General features: G+C 47.7%; 1 protein-coding gene across 1 annotated transcript in view; it reads right to left on the bottom strand.

Moving 5' to 3' along the window:
* Positions 1 to 21,927, bottom strand: part of SRCAP (Snf2 related CREBBP activator protein) — a 1,742,136-nt gene that overhangs the window by 1,225,725 nt on the left and 494,484 nt on the right. The window contains exons 10-11 of the mRNA XM_085618450.1: positions 19,701 to 19,790; positions 19,104 to 19,232 (exon numbers count right to left, since the gene is read on the bottom strand). Coding sequence (XP_085474576.1) covers positions 19,104 to 19,232; positions 19,701 to 19,790 — 219 coding nt within the window. The remainder of the gene's footprint in view (positions 1 to 19,103; positions 19,233 to 19,700; positions 19,791 to 21,927) is intronic.

The following is a 21,927-nucleotide window of genomic DNA, read 5'->3' as shown; positions in this document are numbered from 1 at the left end:
GGCTGCTCTACAAGATGGCGGCGTCCGCGAGGCCCGAGAGTAGCTGAGCGGCAGCCTGAAATCAGCTTGCAGGATCGGTGGGGTTGCCTGCAGAGGGCTGCGCACCTGCGGTGATCCCAGAAAGATCATCCCCCAAGCGAACCAGTACCAGCCGCAGGAGAGACTAACGCGTGGGAGCTGGCCTCCTGTGGACTGCGCCTGGTGCTGCGGCGGCCCTTGGCGCACTCGGCAGCGGTGAGTGGGGAGCGGCCTATCCTTGAACCGGTGATCGCAGAGGCAGCGCTGGTGGGGGTGAGGGCTGCGGCCTGCGAGCTGTGGCCGGGGCCCAGGGTTCTCGTGGGGTGACTGCCTGGGCTGGTGGCGCTCTCCAGGCAAACTGTCTAGGCCCGCTTGGGGGCCGCATTGCTCAGTCCTGAGTGGGGCTCGGAGTGCCTGTGCGGATGCTGACTCACACGGAGGATTATTGGGCGCTGCCTTCATACTACACACGGAGGGCCGGGACGGAGCGTAGAGGCGGCTTTCCATCGGTACGTCCCTGTTATGGTCAGGTATTGCTGCGGGGACTAGTCAGCATTCAAATCACATTGAGCTGGGTATATACGGAGTCCCATTATCCTGCTTAAGTGGACTGCTTGTGTAGCCACAAGTGAAAAACGCGCAGCAGTGATCGATTTATTAAACCCTCGCTTTATTAATACCATTTGGGCTAACGGGGCCGGCCTGTATATAGTAATGGGGCGGACTGACAAAACAACCACGCCTTACCTTCGAGGCCCGCAAATCTACCAAGACCGCGCAGAGGGCGTCCTCGGACTCGGAGGCTGATGCCCCAGCAGCCGAGACTCCCACCTTAGAGGCAACACTTCTGGCAATGCACCGCAGTTTGCAAACTATAGAAGGGACTATGGCTGCAGTCAATTATCGGCTAGATCACATGTCGGCGCAACTTGAGAAACATAATACGCGCATGGGTGAGGTGGAGCAACGTGTGTCGGCGACGGAAGACGGCCTAAGCAAAGTGGTCGGGAAGACCCTAAATATGGAGAAAGTGCTCTCCCTGATTCAGGCAAAGAATGAGGGTTTGGAGGCCCGTTCACGACGTAACAACATTTGCATAACGGGCCTTCCGGAATCCACGAATGTTGGCAGGATGGAACTCTTTGTTTTGTGTGAGAAAGTGGCTCTGTATATACTGTTCCTTAATAGGTACAGGGTGTACAGAGTCCACAGACCCCAAGGGTTTAGCAGAGGTTAAAGTTAGATTGAATATGCTACTTACCAGTATGCATCTGTTCTTGGCATGTAGGGCTGCTGACATTCATATCTGTGCATAGATCGCCGCCTAGTGTTGGGTCCGGATGATTGCACGTTGTTGTCCTGGAAGAGTCTTCGAAGTATCCTGGGATAGGTGACTCCTCCCCTGGACTACAGTGCGCATGGGCATCCTCTCCATCCTCAGATTGTTTTTCGCCATTGTGGCAGTGATGGAGTAGATACAGAAAGTGATGACCATGCTTTACAGTAATTCTGAGAGCTGCAGCTGCTACAGGCGCCGGGGAGGAGGGAGGGCGATATGAATGTCAGCAGCCCTACATGCCAAGAACAGATGCATACTGGTAAGTAGCATATTCAGTTCGAGGCATGTGGGCTGCTGAATTCATATCTGTGCATAGAATACATAGCAGTGCCCTCTATTAGCGGCGGCTACCAGTGCCAGCTGCAGCGGTCTGAAAAAGAGTTTTGAGAACAGCCTGTCCTACAGCTGCCTGCTGTTTTGATTGTACATCTACACAATAGTGTTTGGTAAATGTATGTGTAGTGGACCAGGTGGCTGCTCTACATATATCATGCAAAGGAATGTTTCCTAGGAAAGCCATGGAGGCCCCTAACTTACGTGTTGAGTGGGCTCGTGGGGGAATCGTTAAAGTGCGTTTAGCCTTTTGATAGCAAATTTGAATACATTTAACGATCCATCTGGCTATACCTGCTTTGGAGATAGCGTTACCTTTGTCGTGTGGGGCAAAGGCAACGAAAAGTTGTTGTGTTTTCCTAAAGGGTTTGGTCCCGTCGATATAATACATGAGGGCCCTCTTTACATCTAGGGTATGGAGTGCCCTTTCAGCGACAGTCTGTGGGTTTTGAAAGAAAACCGGCAGTTCAATAGTCTGATTCATGTGGAACTGCGATACCACCTTGGGCATGAACTTGGGGTTGGTACGTAGTACGACCCTGTTGGCGTGAACTTGTATAAATGGCTCTTGGACGGTCAGTGCCTGGAGTTCACTAACTCTTCGTAAAGAAGTTATCGCTACTAGGAAAGCTACTTTCCAGGTAAGGAATTGAATCTCGCATGAGTGTAGAGGTTCAAAGGGTGGACCCATCAGGCGTGTGAGGACCAAGTTGAGGTTCCACATTGGGGCTGGTGGGTGGCTAGGAGGAATGACTCGTTTGAGTCCTTCCAAGAATGCTTTGATGGCAGGCACTCTGAATAGAGAGAGGTGCTGCCTGGTCTGTAGATAGGCGGATATTGCGGTCAAATGGACACGTATAGAGGTGTACGCCAGATTGCATCGGTAGAGGTGTAATAGGTAACAAATAATGTTTTGGATGGATGCGTCTAGCGGGTTGATGTCATTATTATTGCAATAAATGACGAACCTCTTCCATTTGGCTGCATAGCAAGCTCTGGTAGTGGGTCTCCTGGCCTCCTTAATGATGTCCATACAGTCAGGTGGCAGGTTGAGGTAGCCAAACTCTAGGACTTCAGGAGCCAGATTGCCAGGTTCAGCTGTTGCGGATCTGGGTGCTGAACCTCTCCATGGTTCTGCGTCAAATGCTCGGGTTTGACCCGCAGCCGTTGATGCGGCACCACGGAGAGTTCGAGAAAGGTGGTGTACCACGGCTGGCGTGCCCACGTTGGAGCAACCAGGATGAGTGTCAGAGAGTGTTGTCTGAGTTTGGGTGCCACCAGCGGTATTAGTGGTGCTGGGGGAAAAGCGTACACAAATCTGCCGGACCAGTTCATCCATATCGCATTGCCCTGCGACTGCGGATGTGGGAACCTGGCGGCAAAGCTTTGGCATTTTGCGTTTTCGCTTGTGGCGAATAGGTTATGTCTGGATGACCCCACTGCTGGAAGAACGGTTGGAGAACTGATGGGTGTAACTCCCACTCGTGCATCTGGTGGCTGTGTCTGCTGAGCAGATCCGCCATCTGGTTGTCCTTGCCGGGGAGGTGTTCCGCCATGAGGAACATGTTCCTCTGAATGGCCCACTTCCACATGCTCTGAGCCAGATGAGACAACTGTGGAGAGTGTGTTCCTCCCTGCTTTTGTATGTAGTACATGGCGGTCATGTTGTCCGTCCGGATCAACACGACTTTGTTGCACAAGTGTACTTTGAATGCTTTCATTGCTAGGAAGATTGCCATCAGTTCTAGAAGGTTGATGTGCATCTTCTTTTGTTGTATTGTCCATAGTCCCTGCACTGTGTAACTGAGTACATGAGCTCCCCATCCCTGGAGAGACGCGTCCGCTGTCAGTATTATTTGTGAAACAGGCTCTTGGAACGGTCGGCCCTTGCAAAGGTTTTGTGGATTCCACCAATGCAGAGAGTTGTATGCCCGACCGCTCACCAACACTAGGTCTTTCAACTGTCCTTGAGCCTGATTCCACTGACGTGCTAAGCACTCCTGGAGCAGGCGCATATGTAGTCTCGCGTGTGGGACTATGAAAATGCAGGAGGACATCATGCCTATCAACTGCATGAACACTCGCGCGGGCAGGGAGTGTTGTGGTTTGAACTTGGAAATCAGCATCTGTATGCTGTTGATTCTCACTAAATTTGGCTGAGCTGTGGCCGCCAGAGTGTCTATGGTCGCACCTAGGTACTGTTGTACGTGTGCGGGCTGGAGATGGGACTTTGGGTAATTTAGTGAGAACCCCAAACTGTGAAGGAGGTGAATGGTGCGGGACATGTGGCTGGCACATTGTTGGGCTGACTTTGCTTGAATGAGCCAGTCGTCCAGGTAAGGGTAGACGTATGTGCTGCCTCCGCAGATGTGCCGCTACAGTAGCTAGGCACTTTGTGAAAACCCTGGGTGCTGTTGTCACGCCGAAGGGAAGGACTTTGAACTGGTAGTGCTGCCCCTGAACAGTGAACCTGAGGTATTTTTTGTGTGAGGGGTGAATGGGTCAATGTTCCCTCTAATTTTTCTTTCTTATGTGCGGCAATAGAATGTTGGTGTGCACTCTTTTACTGTCTATGTGCGCAACAGAGTGATAAGATGTGCAACAAGGCAAGTCGATCCGCTACCACTTATAGGTACATAACAAGCATTGGCACTGTCAATAAGCCTTGCTTTTAATTTAAAGTGACTTCTTGGTCACTGATTGGTTTAACCACTGAATAAGTCATCACACATGCACCCTGTCAATCATCCTTGCACGTGTGTATCCATAAATCACTTATTCATTGTTGCATTCACCAACTTACACAACCACAATACAGCACATACACAAGTTGAGCCACATTTGCAAGATAAATTGAAAGAATAAAAGTAGAAAAAATACAACATGTTATCAGCTAAAAATGGCAGACATGTGTGTGCAATAATAAAGTTAAAACAAAGCAGGTTATTTCTTGCCCTCTGTTTGTGCCTTCTCCGCTCATTTCTTGCCCTCTGTGTGTGCCTACTCTGCTCGTTTCTTGCCCTCTTTTTGCCTTTTCTACCCTTTTCTTGCCCTCTGTTTCTGACTTCACTGCTCATTTCTCACCCTCTGTTTGCCTTTTTCTGTTTACTTCTTGCACTCTGTTTTGCTTTTTTCTGCTCGTCTCTTGCCCTCTTCCTGCCGTTTTCCTCCTCCCGCTGCCCAACGCCCCTCCTTCCCCCCAGGACACCTTCCCTGGCGGAGTTCAGAAACAAACTCTAAACTTGGCTTTTTGAAGTAGGCCTTCCATCCCAGCACCCAGATATCCTTAGGGGTGACAGCGCTGCACATTAAAAATGCTGAGTGATTGATTCAAATAAAGATGCTTTAAAAAAGGTTACGATTGTTTGAAAAATATTGATTTGCAATGTTTCTAATGGAGGTGAGTGGGAGAACTTGGTGAACTGGTTTGTAGGCAAAGGCCTACTGTTTGGGAAGTCCACTGCCAGTCCTTGCTTTCTGGCTCACGTTCCGAAGTACTTGATGTTTTTTTTATAATCAGATAAGTAATATTACAAATCATTCCCCAAATGCCCCTAAATGCCTGATGACCTTTTAAGTACTTAGTGCCTGGGCAAGTATTTTCAGTGGCCACTTAGAGTGTACTCTCTGCTAAGCCTGAAATGTTTGCCCTATTTGTTCATCTTTTGCTTTGTCATGTGTATGCAGTTGGCAATAACCTGTTTCACTAATAAAAGATATGAAAAGGGTACTCACTTGTTCCTAATCTGTCTGGGGCCCCAAAAACCCTAGAACTAGCCCTGCTGCTGTGCGTGTAATCGCTGCCTAAGTGTCTACGGCACATACTGCAGAGCTCCTGGCAGTTTCGAGAAGTGGAATGAAAAACTAACATATTGAGCAGTTTGAGGCGGGAGACACGAATGTGAATGGCAGCATGCAGAAGGGAGCATTTTAGGAGTCACTGCATATATAACTGACTAACAATAACAGCTGAAGGTGCTGTACTGGATGGAAGAATCTTACAAACAGTAAAAGCACATGAGAAGCCAGTGACGCCACACAGGGCAAAAAAAGAGAAGAACTGGAGAAATCAGGAAGTGGCCTGGTCGGAGGCAGTGATGTAAGGTGCAGCACACTGGTGAAGAGCGTTTAACAAGTCACTGCAGCTTTCAGTGTGCCTTATCTTTTGTCTGAGATTTTGGCTAGAGATGATAAAGAGAAGTTGGTTACATTTCTTACGTTTTGCAGCAGTTAACTTAGTTTCTCGTTGCTCAAATGGGTGATCTTTCTGATATTTATGTGTTCCCCTTGTCTTCATTGCTTGATTTTGCTCGCGATAAACTGAAATGAATGCCATTAGTTTAGGAAACAATAACACCTGTTATATAGAGAAGTGAGAAGCGCCAAAAGTGCAGTGAAAAATGCTATATAAAAATCAACGTATTATTATGGGTTCTCTAGTAAAGCACATTTTACTAGTTTCCTTTTCAGTGTTGTAGGATGCTATATTTTTTATTGGACCTAAAAAATAAGTATAGTGCCGCATCTTAAATACATGGGATTTCACACCACTCTACTTCCTATGCCAGACGAGTAAAATGAATCACATACGAAAACGAACATGCAGGCATCATTTTCAGATCAGTTGGGCGACAAAAAAAACGTATCTGACACAGCATGTAATGCTATCGCTATCTGTTACATGAGAGAGATTTAGTAATGCAAATGTTTTGGATCGATATATTTATTGGTATAGTGGATAAATATATTTTGTTTTACTTTCTGAATGTAATCGATTTCGGTTAACGGCACCGCTGTCCTGATTAACGGCAGTCTAATTATATTTTACACCTACTTTTACTTCACATTAAAAGCTTGAAAGATTTCTTAAATACTTTCAGCAAAAAATATTCTCAATTTTATTTATAATGACATTCCCAGTATCACTCATAGTCATTGAAATGCACTCATTATTACTCTAAAATTACGAAGATGTAACACATGGCAATCTGAAACCTTGGCAGCTATGTGGAGGAGCCAGAGGTCCGTGGACTTTGCAAACGGGACTCCGGTTGCAGAGAAAGCTCTGGGAATACTCTCCCTCTGTTTAATGACAGCGTTGCAGGCATTTAAACGTCCACCATTAGCATTTCTAAAGACGAAAAACACGTCTTTTGAAATGCATTTGGAAGCGCAGCAGCATCACCATCAGCCGCTCTTCAGAGGCTCCAGTGAAGTATTTACTGAATGCGTGGAATCCTGTGAAGTGCGCGCTGATTGTATGTGTCTGCGCGGAGGGAAGCCTAGGTGTGCGCGCCCGCTCAGGCGCGCAGGTTGGAGGGAACCATGGAATGGGTATGTGGAAATACGCATCTTTGAGGTCCAGTGTGGCCAGGAAGTCTCCCTGCTTGAGCAGCGGGAGGACTTGCTGTAAAGTGAGCATGTGAAAATGCTCGGAGAGAATGTACCGGTTTAGGGGTCTCAGGTCTAATATAGGTCTGAGCGACCCGTCCTTTTTTGGTATTAAAAAGTACAGGGAGTACACCCCCGTACCTTGCTCGTGGACGGGTACGACCTCTATTGCACCTTTTAGTAGCATACTTTGCACCTCCTGCTGTAAGAGCGTTAAGTGCTCTGAGGACATGGGACGGTTTTTTGGAGGTATTGTGGGTGGAGTTGAGGTTAATTCTAGGCAGTAACCGTATTTGACAATATCTTTGACCCACCTGTCCGTGGTGATGGAGTTCCACGTGGACAGGAACCTTTGTAGCCTTCCCCCGACAGGTGTTATGTGGTCGGGAGGAAGGGAGAGGGCGTCACTGCTTGTTCTTGGGGGAGGACCTGGTGTTGCCGTAGCCGCGTCCTCTGCCCTTTGTGCTGGAGCCACGATATCCACCCCGGGTGTTTTTGTCGTAGGTGCTCTGTGTGTTGCCTTTGTTGTATGTTTGCTGTGACCCCTGTCCTCTACCTGCTCCTCTATTTCCGGGGCGACGAAAGGAGCCGCTCCGAAAGGACTGCGTTTGTAGAGCCCCCATGGACTTTGCAGTGTCTGTCTTTTTTTATTTTCTCTAGGGTGGTGTCAACCTCCGGCCCGAATAAGTAGTCGGGGTTGACAGGTTGGTTGAGGATGTTATTTTGTACCTCAGGTTTGAATCCGGAGATTCGCAACCAGGCATGTCGTCGCAACATGACGCTAGTGTTTATGGCTCTGGCAGCTGTATCCGCGGCATCCAGTGCACACTTAATGGATGTATTTGTGAGGAGCTGTCCCTCCCTGATGAGGATCTCTGCACCTTCTTTGTATTGGTCAGGGAGATGTTGGAGTAGTTGTTCTAATGTGTCGTAGTGTGCTCGATCGTAGCGAGCGAGGAGCGCCTGAGTATTGGCAATACGCCATATGTTAGCCGCCTGTGCGGCAACCCGTTTGCCGGAGGTCTCTAGCACCTTGGACTCTTTGTCCGGGGGAGGAGCATCACCTGTTGTTTGCGAGTGTGCCCTCTTGCGAGCATTCGCAACTACAATTGAATCCAGAGGTAACTGGCCTCTAATGTAGGTGGGGTCTCCAGGCGCCGATCTGTATTTTTTGTCGATCCTGGGGTTTATTACTCTTGCCCTGGTGGGTTCCTTGAAGATGTCCTTTGCTGGTTTGAGGACACCCTTCAACACAGGTAGAGTTTTAATGTTCCTTTCTGAGGATGCGAAAGTGTCCATGAGAAAGTCGTCCTCTACGGTGTCAGAGTGAAGTTGACCCCATGATTGGCCGCAGCACGTTCAATTAAGGCGTTAAACGCGGCAGTGTCCTCTGTGGGAGATGTTTTTGCGCCATAGAGTTGCGGGTCCTGTGCATCTATAGGTGCACCGGAGTCGACAGGGTCATCCCAAGCTTGATCAGGGTCCTGTTGGCCTTGAGGGTCCATCTCTCCGTGGTAGGGGACGTGGTCACCCATGTAGTCCTCCAAAACATCTGTGTCGGAGTGTGTGGGAGAGAAGGACAGTGGATCCTGGTAGGGGGAATGGAGAGGTTCGTAAAGAACCGGTTCCGAAACCACTGGCAGCTTTCTTTTAAGTGGGATCCGGAAGGAGTCCAAAGCTGGCTCTGAAGTTATTCTCCTTTTGTGGAGCAGCATCCTGCCGGTGTCGGCGTCGATGATATGTGACGGAGACGTCTCCGCAGGAGAACGTTCGGCAGGCGTGATCGTGGTGTGGGTGACCCGTGTCCTGATTTGGAACAGTTTCGGGGCCGTGGATGGCGGCAGGCCAAAAGTAATGTTGGCCGGTGCCGAAGAGGCTGTTGGAGCTTTTATTGGCTCGGAGCCCGATGTGTCCTGGAGGACTGTTTTGTGTTTGGTGCGTTGCGCAGCAACGGGCCGCACCTGGAGCGCCATCGATTCCTTTGCGCCGACTGGTTCCGTAGAAGCGGGCGTGGACTTTTTCGGCGCCGGTGAGTCATCGAGTCGAGGGGCGGTAATGGCCGTCGACGTCTTCGATGAGTGTGCCTTTGGTGGTGCTGTCGAAGCGGTGTGAGACGCAGCAGGCAGTTTGACCTTTGGGGTCGGAGTAGATTGCGTCGGTGCCGGGAGCCGAGTAGGTTTGGTGGCACCGAAGGTCTTCTTCCGTATGTCGACGCCGACGTCGGCCGTTGCAAGCTCGGCACCGAAGTCTCGTTTGGTGCGCTCGGTGCCGATGGGTTTTGCTGGCGTCGAAGGTGTGGTGGGCCTCGATCCGACCAGCGTTACTTTCGGTTTCGGTTTCAGTTGAACCAATACAGGTTTCGGTTTCGAAGAAGGGAAACCAGCCGGTTTGGGTATTAATGGCTGCCGCTGAATGTCCGAGGCCGGGCCAGAGGGCGGGGCCGAAGAACGCACAGCATAGTGAATCCAGAAAGATTCACGCTGCAAAACTGCGGGATAGGTGTTGGGTAAGGCCCGAAGGCGATCCCTCGACCGGAGCCATAGACTGGCGCACTGGGATGTCCTCAGTCTGTACGGGTAGGCCTTGCTCGTCATCGGAGCTACTCTCTTCGGCCCCTAAGGCCTCATTGTAGTCTCCTACCTCGGTGTCGTCTTCGTCTCTGCGAAAGAGGCTTTCTTCGACGTCTTCCGAGCCGGAGTCGTGTTCGGAAACGGGGCTGGAGGGTAGGTTCTCCACGTCTTCGACATCTTCGGTCTCAGCGCTGAAGATGTCGGCCGGGGCCGGTGCCGCTTGCTGCGCTTCGAGTCTCGCTGCTCGTCGATTCCGGAGAGTCTTCTTGGATCGGAATCGGGCACAGGCCATACATGTAGATTCGTCGTGATCTGGTGAAAGGCATTTGTTGCACACCAGATGGACGTCGATGTGGGGATATTTCGCATTGCATACCGGACACCACTTGAATGGTGTCCTCGATTCCATCGTCGATGACGGGTCGATGGTCGGGTAGGAAGCGAAAAAGTTGGTTCTGGAAGTTAGTAAACTAACAAGATACTATCGATACCGATCGGGAACAGTACCGACGCGAACTAAAGGCCTTTTGGCCTAGAAAAAGTTTTTCCTAACTTGAGTCAAGATAAGCACATCCGAACCCAATGGCGGAAAAAAACAATCTGAGGATGGAGAGGATGCCCATGCGCACTGTAGTCCAGGGGAGGAGTCACCTATCCCAGGATACTTCGAAGACTCTTCCAGGACAACAACGTGCAATCATCCGGACCAAACACTAGGCGGCGATCTATGCACAGATATGAATTCAGCAGCCCACATGCCTCGAACATAACCTTACTCTCCAAAGTGGTAGCCTGGTCGAGCAGTAAGGCAGTATCAGAGGACAGTGTAAAGCATTTGTTGTACACAGTCAGCAAATGAATTCACACACTCAATAACTGAACTGTAGGCCAATGGTTTGTATATAAAAAAATATATGCTTGTTTTATTTTAGAACCAACACTTGGAATTAAAATATACTTTCTCGACAGGAGAGGTTTCATAAAAATACTTTTGTATATGCAATAGACTTTTTAGTAAACAGTTACAAGTAGTTGTAGTAGGCAACTCTATTTCTAAACACAATACATTGAGCTCAATGATAAATTCAAATTATATGCAACAGATTACTTTTTAGATTACTTTTGTAATTCCAGGCCTGGATCCTAGATCCAGTCCTGGGTCAGTTCTCAGAATCAGCTGTTGAAAGTCTTTTTAGATTACTTTTGTAATTCCAGGCCTGGATCCTAGATCCAGTCCTGGGTCAGTTCTCAGAATCAGCTGTTGAAAGTCGACTTTGGTACTGTAATGATTTTTAACTAATATTTAGCTATTTCAAAAGTTAGCACTTAGAAAATATTTCAGAGCAAACAATCAACGATTCCCTATGGAAGAAAATGTAGGTTACAGGTACAGTTGGTTATCGTTACTTTTGTAATCCAGTACTGGGTGTCTAGACTCAGTACTGGGACCTTTATCCAAAACAGGTAAGTAATTACGTTTTCAGATGTTATACGATTTTTGACGAATATTCAGAAATTGCAGAAATCAACACTTAGAAGAAATTTCACAGAAAAGCAGTCAATGGTTTCCTATGGAAGAAAAATGAGTTAAAAGGTAAGTATAGTTGTGGGTACTTTTCAGAGTCTGTGCTGGGCACCAAGATCCAGCACTGGGAGCTCACCTAAGAGCAGGTGAGTAAATTCGTTTTTGTCACTCGGCTGATTTTTGGTGATTATTTGAAGATTTGAAAAGTCCACACTTAGAAGAAATTTCAGAAAAAGGCAGCCAATGTTACCCTATGAGGAAAATAGAGTTTGCGGTCTAAGGGTAAGTACTCGACTGGCGATGTTGAGGTTCTGGGCACAGACTCAGGGGTCTCCCAGGGTCAGGTAGGTATAGTTGTTTCACCCTCAGCGGCTCTAGGGCAGCCGGGTGCAGAGAGAGTTAGGCCCAATGTTATCCTATGAAGGATAGGGGGGTCTGGGTCGGTGGCTGCTGTCGGCCAAGCCACGCGGCTGTGGGTGCTGGGCTCCTGGTCATGACTCAGGGCAAGTGGGGAAGTAGGTTAGAGCAGAGTTTTCACTGCCAGGGCCACTCGGGTGGCTGGGTGCAGGGTGCTTTTGAGCCGTCGGGCGCTCAATTGATTTCTATGGGAAATCTCCGGTTTGGAAAAAGACTGCAGGCTCTGGGACGAGGACTCTTCAGGTGCCACCACCACTTCGAGGGGTAAGTTGGGTAGTTGGAGGATAGGTAGGTACCCTGGGATTGGGCACAAAGGGCCGTGGGGCGCCGGGTGCAGGGGTGCCTTTTGATGTCGGAAATCTTACCCTCTTGTTAATCGCGGTTGGGGTGGCACTCTGTTCTGAGGCTGCAGGCTTCTTCAGGATAGTCGAGGGGGGTCCTTGGGTGCCGGACTCGGGGTCAGTCGCCGTGGGGTCGTCCTCGTGGGTTTAGTTCACTCCGGCACCAGCCAGGCTTGGCGGGTGCAGAGTGGGCTGGGATCGCGGTTCCGGGCTGCTGCCAGGGGTGAAAGGTAGGTTCTGAGTAGAGCCTCTACTCATGGGAGTCCCAGGGGATCAGAGCTCAAAGGTAGCCAGGTCCTCCGGGGTTTCTGAGGTTGCTGGCCACAAGAGATGCCGGGTTTGGAGCAGGAGCAAGTCCGAGGTCGACAGGCCGGTAGGGCTGGGGCCAAAGCAGTTGGTGTCTCCCTCTCCTTCGCAGCTGCAGGGCAGGTCTTCTTTTCTTCTTGCTCTTCTTGTAGTTTCGGAATCTGGAATCTGGGGAAGGAAGGTTCAGAGTGCCCCTAAATACTAGATTTAGGGGTGTTACAGGTAGGTGAAGGCCAGGGACCAATGGGTCCTCGTCCTGGGGTGGGTACACCCCCTATCCTGCCCCTCTCCTGTGGGAGGGGGGGCAGTAGCCTAATCCTGATAGGGTAGGTGTGAGAAAGTGGCTCTGTATATACTGTTCCCTAATAGGTACAGGGTGTACAGAGTCCACAGTCCCCCAGAGGCTGATAGAGGTCAAAGTCAGGTATGACCTTACTCTCAAAAGTGGTAGCTTGGTCGAGCAGTAAGGCAGTACCAGAGGACAGTGTAAAGCATTTATTGTACACACTCAGTCAGCAAATGGTTTCACACACTCAATAACTGAACTCTAGGCCAATGGTTTATATATATAAAATATATGCTGGTTTTATTTTTAGAACCACAAAGGGGGTAAAAATATACTTTCTCAGAATGAGAGGTTGAATATAAATACTTTTGTCTTAAGCAATAAATTTGTGTAAACAGTCACAGTTGGTTGCAATAAACAATCCTATTTCCTAAACATAACAATGCATTGAGCTCAATGGTAAATTCAGGTTATTTGTAATAAATTACTTTTCAGATTACTTTTGGAATTCCAGGTCTGGCTCCTAGAACCAGCCTTGGGTCAGTATTCAGAATCAAGTGATGTAAGTCGACTTAATAACTGTAATGATTTTTAAATAATATTTAGCTATTTCAAAAGTTAGCACTTAGAAAATATTTCACAGAAAACATTCAATGGATCTCTATGGCAAGAAATTCAAATTGCAGGTAGAGTACTTTATCGTTACTTTAGTAATCCAGGACTGGGTACCTAGACCCAGGACTGGGGTCCTTATCAAAAACAGGTAAGTAATTTCGTTTGCAGAAATGGTACGATTTTAAAAGAATATTTCAAATTTGCAAAAATAGACACTTAGAAGAAATTTCACAGAAAAGCAGACAATGGTTTCCTATGGGAGAAAAATGAGTTAGAGGTAAGTATAGTTGTGAACACTTTTCAGGGTCAGGGCTGGGCACCAAGATCCAGCACTGGGAGCTCACCTAGGAGCAGGTGAGTAAATTCGTTTTTGTCACTTGGCTGATTTTTGGTGAATTTTTGCAGTTTTGAAAAGTTCACACTTAGAAGATTTTTGAAGAAAAAGCCAGTCAATGTTACCCTATGAGGAAAATGAAGTTAGCGGTTTAAGGGTAAGTACTCGACTGGCAGAGTTGAAATTCCGGGCATGGACTCAGGGGTCCCCCAGTGTCAGGTAGGTACAGTTGGTTCACCCTCAGCGGTTTCAGGACGGCCGGGTGCAGAGAGAGTTAGGCCCAATGTTATCCTATGAGGGATAGGGGGGCTTTGGTTGGTGGCTGCTGTCTGGCAAGCCACGCGGCTGTGGGAGCTGGGCTCCTGGTCACTTACTCAGGGCAAGTGGGGAAGTAGGTTAGTGTAGAGAGGGCACTGCCAGGGCCACTCGGGCGGCTGGGTGCAGGGTGCTTTTGAGCCTTCGGGCGCTCAATGGAAATCAATGGGAATGTTCCGGTTTGGAAAAAGGCTGCAGGCTCGGGGACGAGGATGTTTCAGGTGCCACCACCACTTTGAGAGGTAAGTTGGGTAGTTGTAGGTTAGGTGGGTACCCCGGGATTGGGCACAGGGGGCCGCAGGGCGCCGGGTGCAGGGGTGCCTTTTGACGTCGGGAATCTTACCCTCTGGTTGATCGCGGCTGGGGTGGCACTTGGTTCTGAGGCTGCAGGCTTCCTCCGGGATGTCGAGGGGGGTCCTTGGGTGCCGGACTCAGGGTCACAGTCGCCGTGGGGTCGTCCTCAGGGTCTTTGTTCACTCCGGCACTGGCCAGGCTTGGCTGGTGCAGAGTGTGTTGGGTCCGCGGTTCCGGGCTGCTGCCAGGGGTTAAAAAATAGGTTTCTTGAGTAGAGCTTCTACTCATGGGAGTCCCAGGGGCTTAGAGCCAAAAGGTAGCCAGGTCCTCCGGGGTTGGTGAGGTTGCTGGCCACGAGAGATGCCGCGCTGGTGCAGGTTCGAGAGTCGACAGGCCGGTAGGGCTGGGGCCTAAGCAGTTGGTGTCTTCTTCTCTTTTTAGCAGCTGCAGGGCAGGTCCTTGTTCTTCTTGCTCTTCTTGCAATTTTCTATCTGGAATCTAAGGAAGGAAGGTTCAGGGTGCCCCTAAATACTAGATTTAGGGGCGTTACAGGTAGGTTAAGGCCAGGGACCAATGGGTCCTTGTCCTGGGGTGGGTACACCCCCTATCCTGCCTCTCTCCTGTGGGAGGGGGGCAGTAGCCTAATCCTGATAGGGTAGGGCCTCCCATCTTCAAGATGGCGAGAGCCCGGAGATGTGCTTCACCTCGCCTCCCCCACCTGAGGGGTGGGGTGGGCAGGCTGGCACATCCCCTGTCCTTGTATGGGGTTTCCGGCCAAGCTTCCCGCCAGAGTGGGGTTTGCAGTGGCCTGGGGAAACTCCAAATGGCGGCCTGCCTTTGAAGCTTCCCTTTGCTCATCCTGGGGGAGGAGATTTCTCACCTCACCCAGGATGTGCATTGTTGCAGGCCCGGGAGAGCAGGGGCTCTCCCACCCAGGGGTCCAGCAACGTGTCTGCTGTGTGGCAGCCTGGGCAGCCTCAGAGCAGACGTGGATTGTAAGGGGGCATCTCCAAGATGCCCTCTGGGGTGCTTAGTACATTAAATCCTACACTGGCATCAGTGTGGGTTCAATGTGCTGAGAAGTTTGATACCAAACTTCCCAGGCTTCAGTGTTGCCAATATGGTGCTGTGGAGCTCATGTTTGACAAGCTCTCAGCACCATGTACTCTTAAATGACAGCACTGCACTTACAGTGCCCAGGAATGGACCCGGGTACTGTAGGGGCACAGGGCTCCTGCTCCTGTGCCCACACCATAGGCGTAATGCACCCAGCTAGAGGGGTGGCTGACATATGCCTTGGCAGTGTAGGTGATGGGCATGGTACACAGTGATGTGTGCCATGTCGACTCTTTGTTTTGTCCTGCACCCAGACACTCAGCCTGCAAGGGCAGTGTGTGTGTGTAAGGGTACAGGGCCTCTGAGGGTGGCACAAGGAGTGCTGCAGCCCTTAGAGGCCTTCCCTGGCCACAAGGCCCTGGGTACCTAGGGTACCATTTACTAGGGGCTGACATGTGGCTAGGGTTTGCCAATTTGGAGTTTGTGTGGTTTAAGAAAAGGAACATAGGCCCTGGGCACCTGATTGGCAGGAACCCAGGGTACACTCAATCGAAGTACATTCAGCAATTTAGCAAAAAGTGGGGGCATACCATGCAAGAAAGATGGCACTTTCTCACAGTGCGGAACAAAGTGACTAGTCAACATGGCACACATTCTTGTGTGCGATGCCTACAACCCACTGCCCTGGCATAAATCAGTCACCCCTGTAGCTGAGTGCCCTATACCAGTAGTGAGGGTACAGGTGAATGAGCCCTGTACTCCTACAGTGTCTAAGCCCATTCTTAAGTCATTGTAAGAGCAATGCAGCGATTAAGAGTATATGGTGCTGGGAGCCTGTCATTACGAACTCCACAGCACCATAATGGCTACACTGAAAATGGAGAAGTTTGGTATCAACTTTAACACATTAAACCCACACTGATGCCAGTGTGAGATTAATGAAAAATGCACACAGAGGGCATCTTAGAGATGCCCCCCTGAAAAACGAGGAGCCCCTGGTGGGTTCCCTGACTGGCACACACCAGCCTGCCACCACAGACCTGTTTCTGAACCCCTAGGTTGGGAGCCTATGCTTCCTGAGCCCAGAAACAAAGCCTTTCCTTGGCGAAGGTTTTCGCACCTCCCCCAGGCCAGGAAGAGTCATCTGTGGCAGGGGAGATTCAAAGGCATGGCAGCCTTTGTAATGCGATCCCCATACTCTCCTGCTATCAGGATCTGGCCCGCTTCCTGTCTCCCCTCCTTTTCCATGGGCAGCCAGGAGGGAAAAACTAGCAAGCCCAGAAGGTGTGCCCACCTCTGCCAGCTCCACCCCTCAGGTGAGGGAGGCGAGGTGAAGCCCACTTTTCAGTGCCCGCCATTTTGCAGATGGCAGGCACTCCCCTATCAGCATTAGGGATTGTGCTCACTCCCGCACGTGGGCTGAGCACACCAAGGGTGTAGTCACCCTAGGGTCAGTAGCCCATTGGGAATGGTGATCCCTCAGTGTGCGACTGCCTACACCGTTACTCTCTTCCAACCTGCATTTATAATCCTGCTCTAGACAGGAAGCATTTCCTGTGGCCCTTACGAGGAGTGAGGATCACGAGGGAGTCAGTAGGTACACAGCTGCATATGTAGGGTGGGTCGCTAAAAGAGTGCTTTTACATGTTGCCCACCAAGGGTGTGAAAACCATTGTATTCACAGGTTCTTTAAAGGTGTTTGCTGTGGTTTCAAGCATACCCTTGAGCATGGGAAGGAATGCCTTACACATCTTCTCCATCAGGACGTTGTACTCCTAAAGGACTTGCATATCCCCCTTGTTATATGTGGCAACCATCTGTATCACTTAGTTTTTCCCTGTAGTGTCATCTAGGGGAGATGGCCTAGTCGAGCACAGGTCTGGGCCTGTATCACCCAGAGGATCAACACTATAGTTAAAACATAGGTCGTCAGTAGGCACTGGGTTATGACGTGTCGTAATGGTCAGAAGAGTGAAGTAGGCTACATTTTCAGTAAGATAAATGGGGTGAATGATAACCACTTAGAGGCAGTAGTACAGCCATCCAAGTGGGTTGCCCACTTCAGGGCTCTCTATAGTGAGCGGGATCAAGAAACAATTCAGGATGAGAACACTGAGAAGATCCCCGATACAGAGCAAATTGCCTCAATCACTACTGTATGGGGTTGGGACAGCACAGTTAGGGAGCCCACAAGTTTGACTTGAAATGAAAAAGCGGATGCCTTAAAACAAATAAAGAAAGAAAATGCTCTTGGACTGGATGGTATCCCTGGTGATCTATTTCTGTCCCATCCTCAAGAGTGGGACCCTTACCTCAACCACCTAAGTAATGCCACTATGAGGGGCACCAATATTCGTCCAACGACCTGGCATGGTGCTGCCATAAGTGGAGATACACCTGCCAGCTTTAGCCCCATAAGTTTACTGGATAACAGTCAAATAAAAGTCTGTAAGGCAGGTCTTGGCAAGCTTACAAACATGGATATCGGATAACCATATCCTTGAGGATACACAAGCAGGTTTCAGGGAAACAAATCAGTACCCTCAACCAGGTCTTTCGCTTCAAGATCTTCAACATCTATAGGTCGCTTTTATATACCTGAGGTCGGCATTTGACCTGGTACCGGGGGCGCAACGTATGGAGTGTGGGGCGCCTATGGGCTACGAATAGCTACGCAAAGGTGAGGTAGCACATGGGAGACCTAACCGAGAGGATCCCTATTAAACATGGAGACAAGCTGGGATGTGTCCTTGCTCCTAAACTTTTTTGCATTTATATTAATGAGACAGTGAAATGGTTATCTGCATGTAAACACGATGCACCAAAAACAGCAGGAATACAAGTCGAGATCCTATTGTTTGCATACAACACTTTACTTATCTTGTGAACTCCCATGGGTCTACAGACAGAACTGGACTCCTTTGCCGCCTATTGTAAAAACAGGATATTACAGAATTGCCATTGGGATAAAAATAAAAATAAAAGTGTCCACTGCTGCTATACTTATGCCTCTAAATTTGGGGGGTATTGGGTGGCTAGCCTGAAACAGTGTATGTACTTCAGAGGCCATTCTGGATTGTATCCTGGATATGTACTGTGCATCTGGATGTACTGTCTGTGTTTTCATCTGGTTTTAACCAATAGCTCAAGACTGGTTTGACTTCAAGACCTCAAAAAACTCCTGCTGGGCTGGATTCTCCAAACAGCAGGACTGAGCCTTTTAGCCCATCCTAGATTTTTAGAGGTTTTTGCTGCTAGCTGTTTTACCTGTTCAAGCAGGAGGATGTTGTGGAATTTAAGTTGTCACTTGTTGTCTATTTCAGTGTTATTATATTTTGTATACATTAATATGTGTAATTTTAATATGAATTTTGTTTGCACATTGACTTTTATTGTCATTTGACCGAAATAATATTTATTAATCTTGAGTGGGGTGCTTGTGTCTTTTCCTTGGCTAGCGTTCTTGAATCCAGTCCCATAACTTTAGTTCACTTCTGCATATCACAGTTGATTTCTGAACTGATCATTCACAAGTCATTTCACATCCACAAATACTACTCACAAAATACAGAAGCTAAACTCAGAAAACAGTATCAATGTCCTAAAGCCAACTTTAAAGGAGAAGACCAGGCTTTTTGGTGTAACTCTTTCTACATTTGCTAAACATTTGTGTTAAGCATTCAGGAGAAATCAAAAAGAAACTAATAAGGAGGAAATGTGCAAGCTTCAAATCTGCCAAAATTAACAACAGTGTTCTGTCTTCTACATAATGCTGCACATTATGAAAGCAGGAGTACAACCAGGTTCCATACGCAGAACTTTGTTATAAAAAAACAAGTCATCTAACCTAAGACTGCCTCAACCGACAAAAACTCAATATGCTTCCATACCTGGACCTACCTATCACTGCAGTGTCACGAACTCTAAAAGCACCAAAAAAAACATGCTGTTATGTTCCCTTACCAGACTGAAAGCTTTCATTGTCTTCCACAGACTGTTCCGATTCAGAGGATATCGATCCTGGCAAGCTCTCAGATTTTTCCATCGGTAATGCAGAGTACCGCTTCAGAAGCTCAGAAATGGGCATTTCCCCTAATGAAGAAAGAAGTATAAATCAATTGGATTGTAAACTAATGCGTAAATCAGAAAGAAGAGTATTGACAGTATGTGCCAAAACTCAGTTTCAAGCAAAATGTTCATTCTGGACGATAAGAGCTACCTTCAATAATTATTCAGTCACTTCTATCCAGACATCCACAAACTGAGCCAGTTTTACTCCTATAATACACTTAGCCACAATTGTTTTCTCGTAACATATCCGTAGGAGATAATATATTTTAAAAAATCCAATTCATACTCTAGATAATGCCCAAACCGGAACCAGTACAATCACTGTCTTAGCCCAGATACAGAAAATATAGACTACTTTACCATGCTCAATATCAACTACAGAGGGTAAGAAATTGTACCTGTGACCTTCATAAGGTCAGGAGATCTCTGTAAATGCAGCTTAACATTTGAATACAAAGCACAGTGATGCTTCTTCAGGAGTTAAAGTACCTTCCATTGCCAACTGGTCCAACTCTGCAGCATGATCAATCTCCCCATCCAACGCCTCTTCTGCTTCAATGGTCTCTTCTTCATCTTCAGCTGTGGACATACAAATTAATTTCAATTCAATAAAAGGTCAGTCACAATCATGTTGACCAACAGATACAATTGTGTAGACAAAGGTTTAAGGGAGAGGCAGGAAGTAACTGTCTCTTATTTTATCCCGAATATCAACCTCCCACCAACCAAGGTGCTATCGAGATCACCAAATTATAGGGCTGGTCCAAAGCCCTCTGCGCAATCTATTAGGGAATATGTAACTCATAGCCATATTAATCGTAATGATGTACTTGTTTATGAAGAAAGGGGTCTGGAGATTCTTCCACACTCTATATCCCAGTTCCCCTCAAGCTATCACCCGCTTAAATTAATTTCATGGAATGTGGCCGGAATTAAAAGTAAACTGTGTCTTCCCCATTGGGTACCGTTGGTCCAATCTCAAATATATGCATCTTGCTGGAAACATGGAGCTTAACTTCAATGTTTATGCCAGGCTACATGACATTTCACCTGTCCGCAACAGCATCTAATAAAGGTCGCCCATCGGGTGGATTGCTGCTATGTATTGCACTTAATTGTAGAATTGAGGAGCTACCCACGAATGGTCCCGATAATCAAGTGGTTAGACTGGAAGGCAATTGCCGCTGCACTGTAGATATCTACAATCTATATGCCAGAGGTACCAAAGGAGCGGGGGTTGGGGATAAATCTCATCTTGCAGACCCTAGACGAGCTCTTCGGAAATAGACAGCCTTTTCATCCCCCGATTGTTGGGGCGATTTTAATATAACCTTCAACCCATTGGATGAGGATGACATCCTTGAAGTGAATGAGGAGGAAAAACTCTGGCATGTCCCTTCGCTTAACTTGCCTCCTATAAAGAAATGGTCCCAACAAGCGTTTCAATTAAATGCACTATCAATATTAGTTGAAGGGTGTGAGAAAGTGGCTCTGTATATACTGTTCCTTAATAGGTACAGGGTGTACAGAGTCCACAGACCCCAAGGGTTTAACAGAGGTTAAAGTTAGATATAACCTTACTCTCCAAAGTGGTAGCTTGGTCGAGCAGTAAGGCAGTATCAGAGGACGTGTAAAGCATTTATTCTACACACTCAGTCAGCAAATAGTTCCACACACTCAATAACTGAACTCTAGGCCAATGGTTTGTATATAAAAAATATATGCTGGTTTTATTTTAGAACCAACACTTGGAATTAAAATGTACTTTCTCGACAGGAGATGTTTCACAAAAATACTTTTGTATATGCAATAGACTTTTTAGTAAACAGTTACAAATAGTTGCAGTAGGCAACTATTTCTAAACACAATACATTGAGCTCAATGATAAATTCAGATTATATGAAACAGATTACTTTGTAGATTACTTTTGTAATTCCAGGCTTGGATCCTAGATCCAGTCCTGGGTCAGTTCTCAGAATCAGCTGTTAAACGTCGACTTTGGAACTGTAATGATTTTTAACTAATATTTAGCTATTTCAAAAGTGAACACTTAGAAAATATTTCAGAGCAAACAATCAATGATTCCCTATGGAAGGAAATGTAGGTTACAGGTACAGTAGGTTATCGTTACTTTTGTAATCCATTACTGGGTGTCTGGACTCAGTACTGGGACATTTATCCAAAACAGGTAAGTAATTACGTTTTCAGATGTTATACGATTTTTGAGGAATATTTAGAAATTGCAGAAATCAACACTTAAAAGAAATTTCACAGAAAAGCAGTCAATGGTTTCCTATGGAAGAAAAATGAGTTAAAGGTAAGTATAGTTGTGGGCACTTTTCAGAGTCAGTGCTGGGCACCTAGATCCAGCACTGGGAGCTCACCTAAGAGCAGGTGACTAAATTCGTTTTTGGTACTCGGCTGATTTTTGGTGAATATTTTGAGTTTTGAAAAGTTCACACTTAGAAGAATTTCCAAGCAGAAGCCAGTCAATGTTACCCTATGAGGAAAATGAAGTTAGCGGTTTAAGGGTAAGTACTCGACTGGCAGAGTTGAAGTTCTGGGCATAGACTCAAGGGTCCCCCAGTGTCAGGTAGGTACAGTCAGTTCACCCTCAGCGGTTTCACGACGGCCTGGTGCAGAGAGAGTTAGGCCCAATGTTATCCTATGAGGGATAGGGGGGCCTGGGTTGGTGGCTGCTGTCAGGCAAGCCACG

The sequence above is a fragment of the Triturus cristatus genome, chromosome 7, assembly GCF_964204655.1.
Source record: "Triturus cristatus chromosome 7, aTriCri1.1, whole genome shotgun sequence".
Lineage (NCBI taxonomy): Eukaryota > Metazoa > Chordata > Amphibia > Caudata > Salamandridae > Triturus > Triturus cristatus.
The sequence above is the reverse complement of the archived record's forward strand: the minus strand, read 5'-3'. Positions and strand labels throughout refer to the sequence as shown.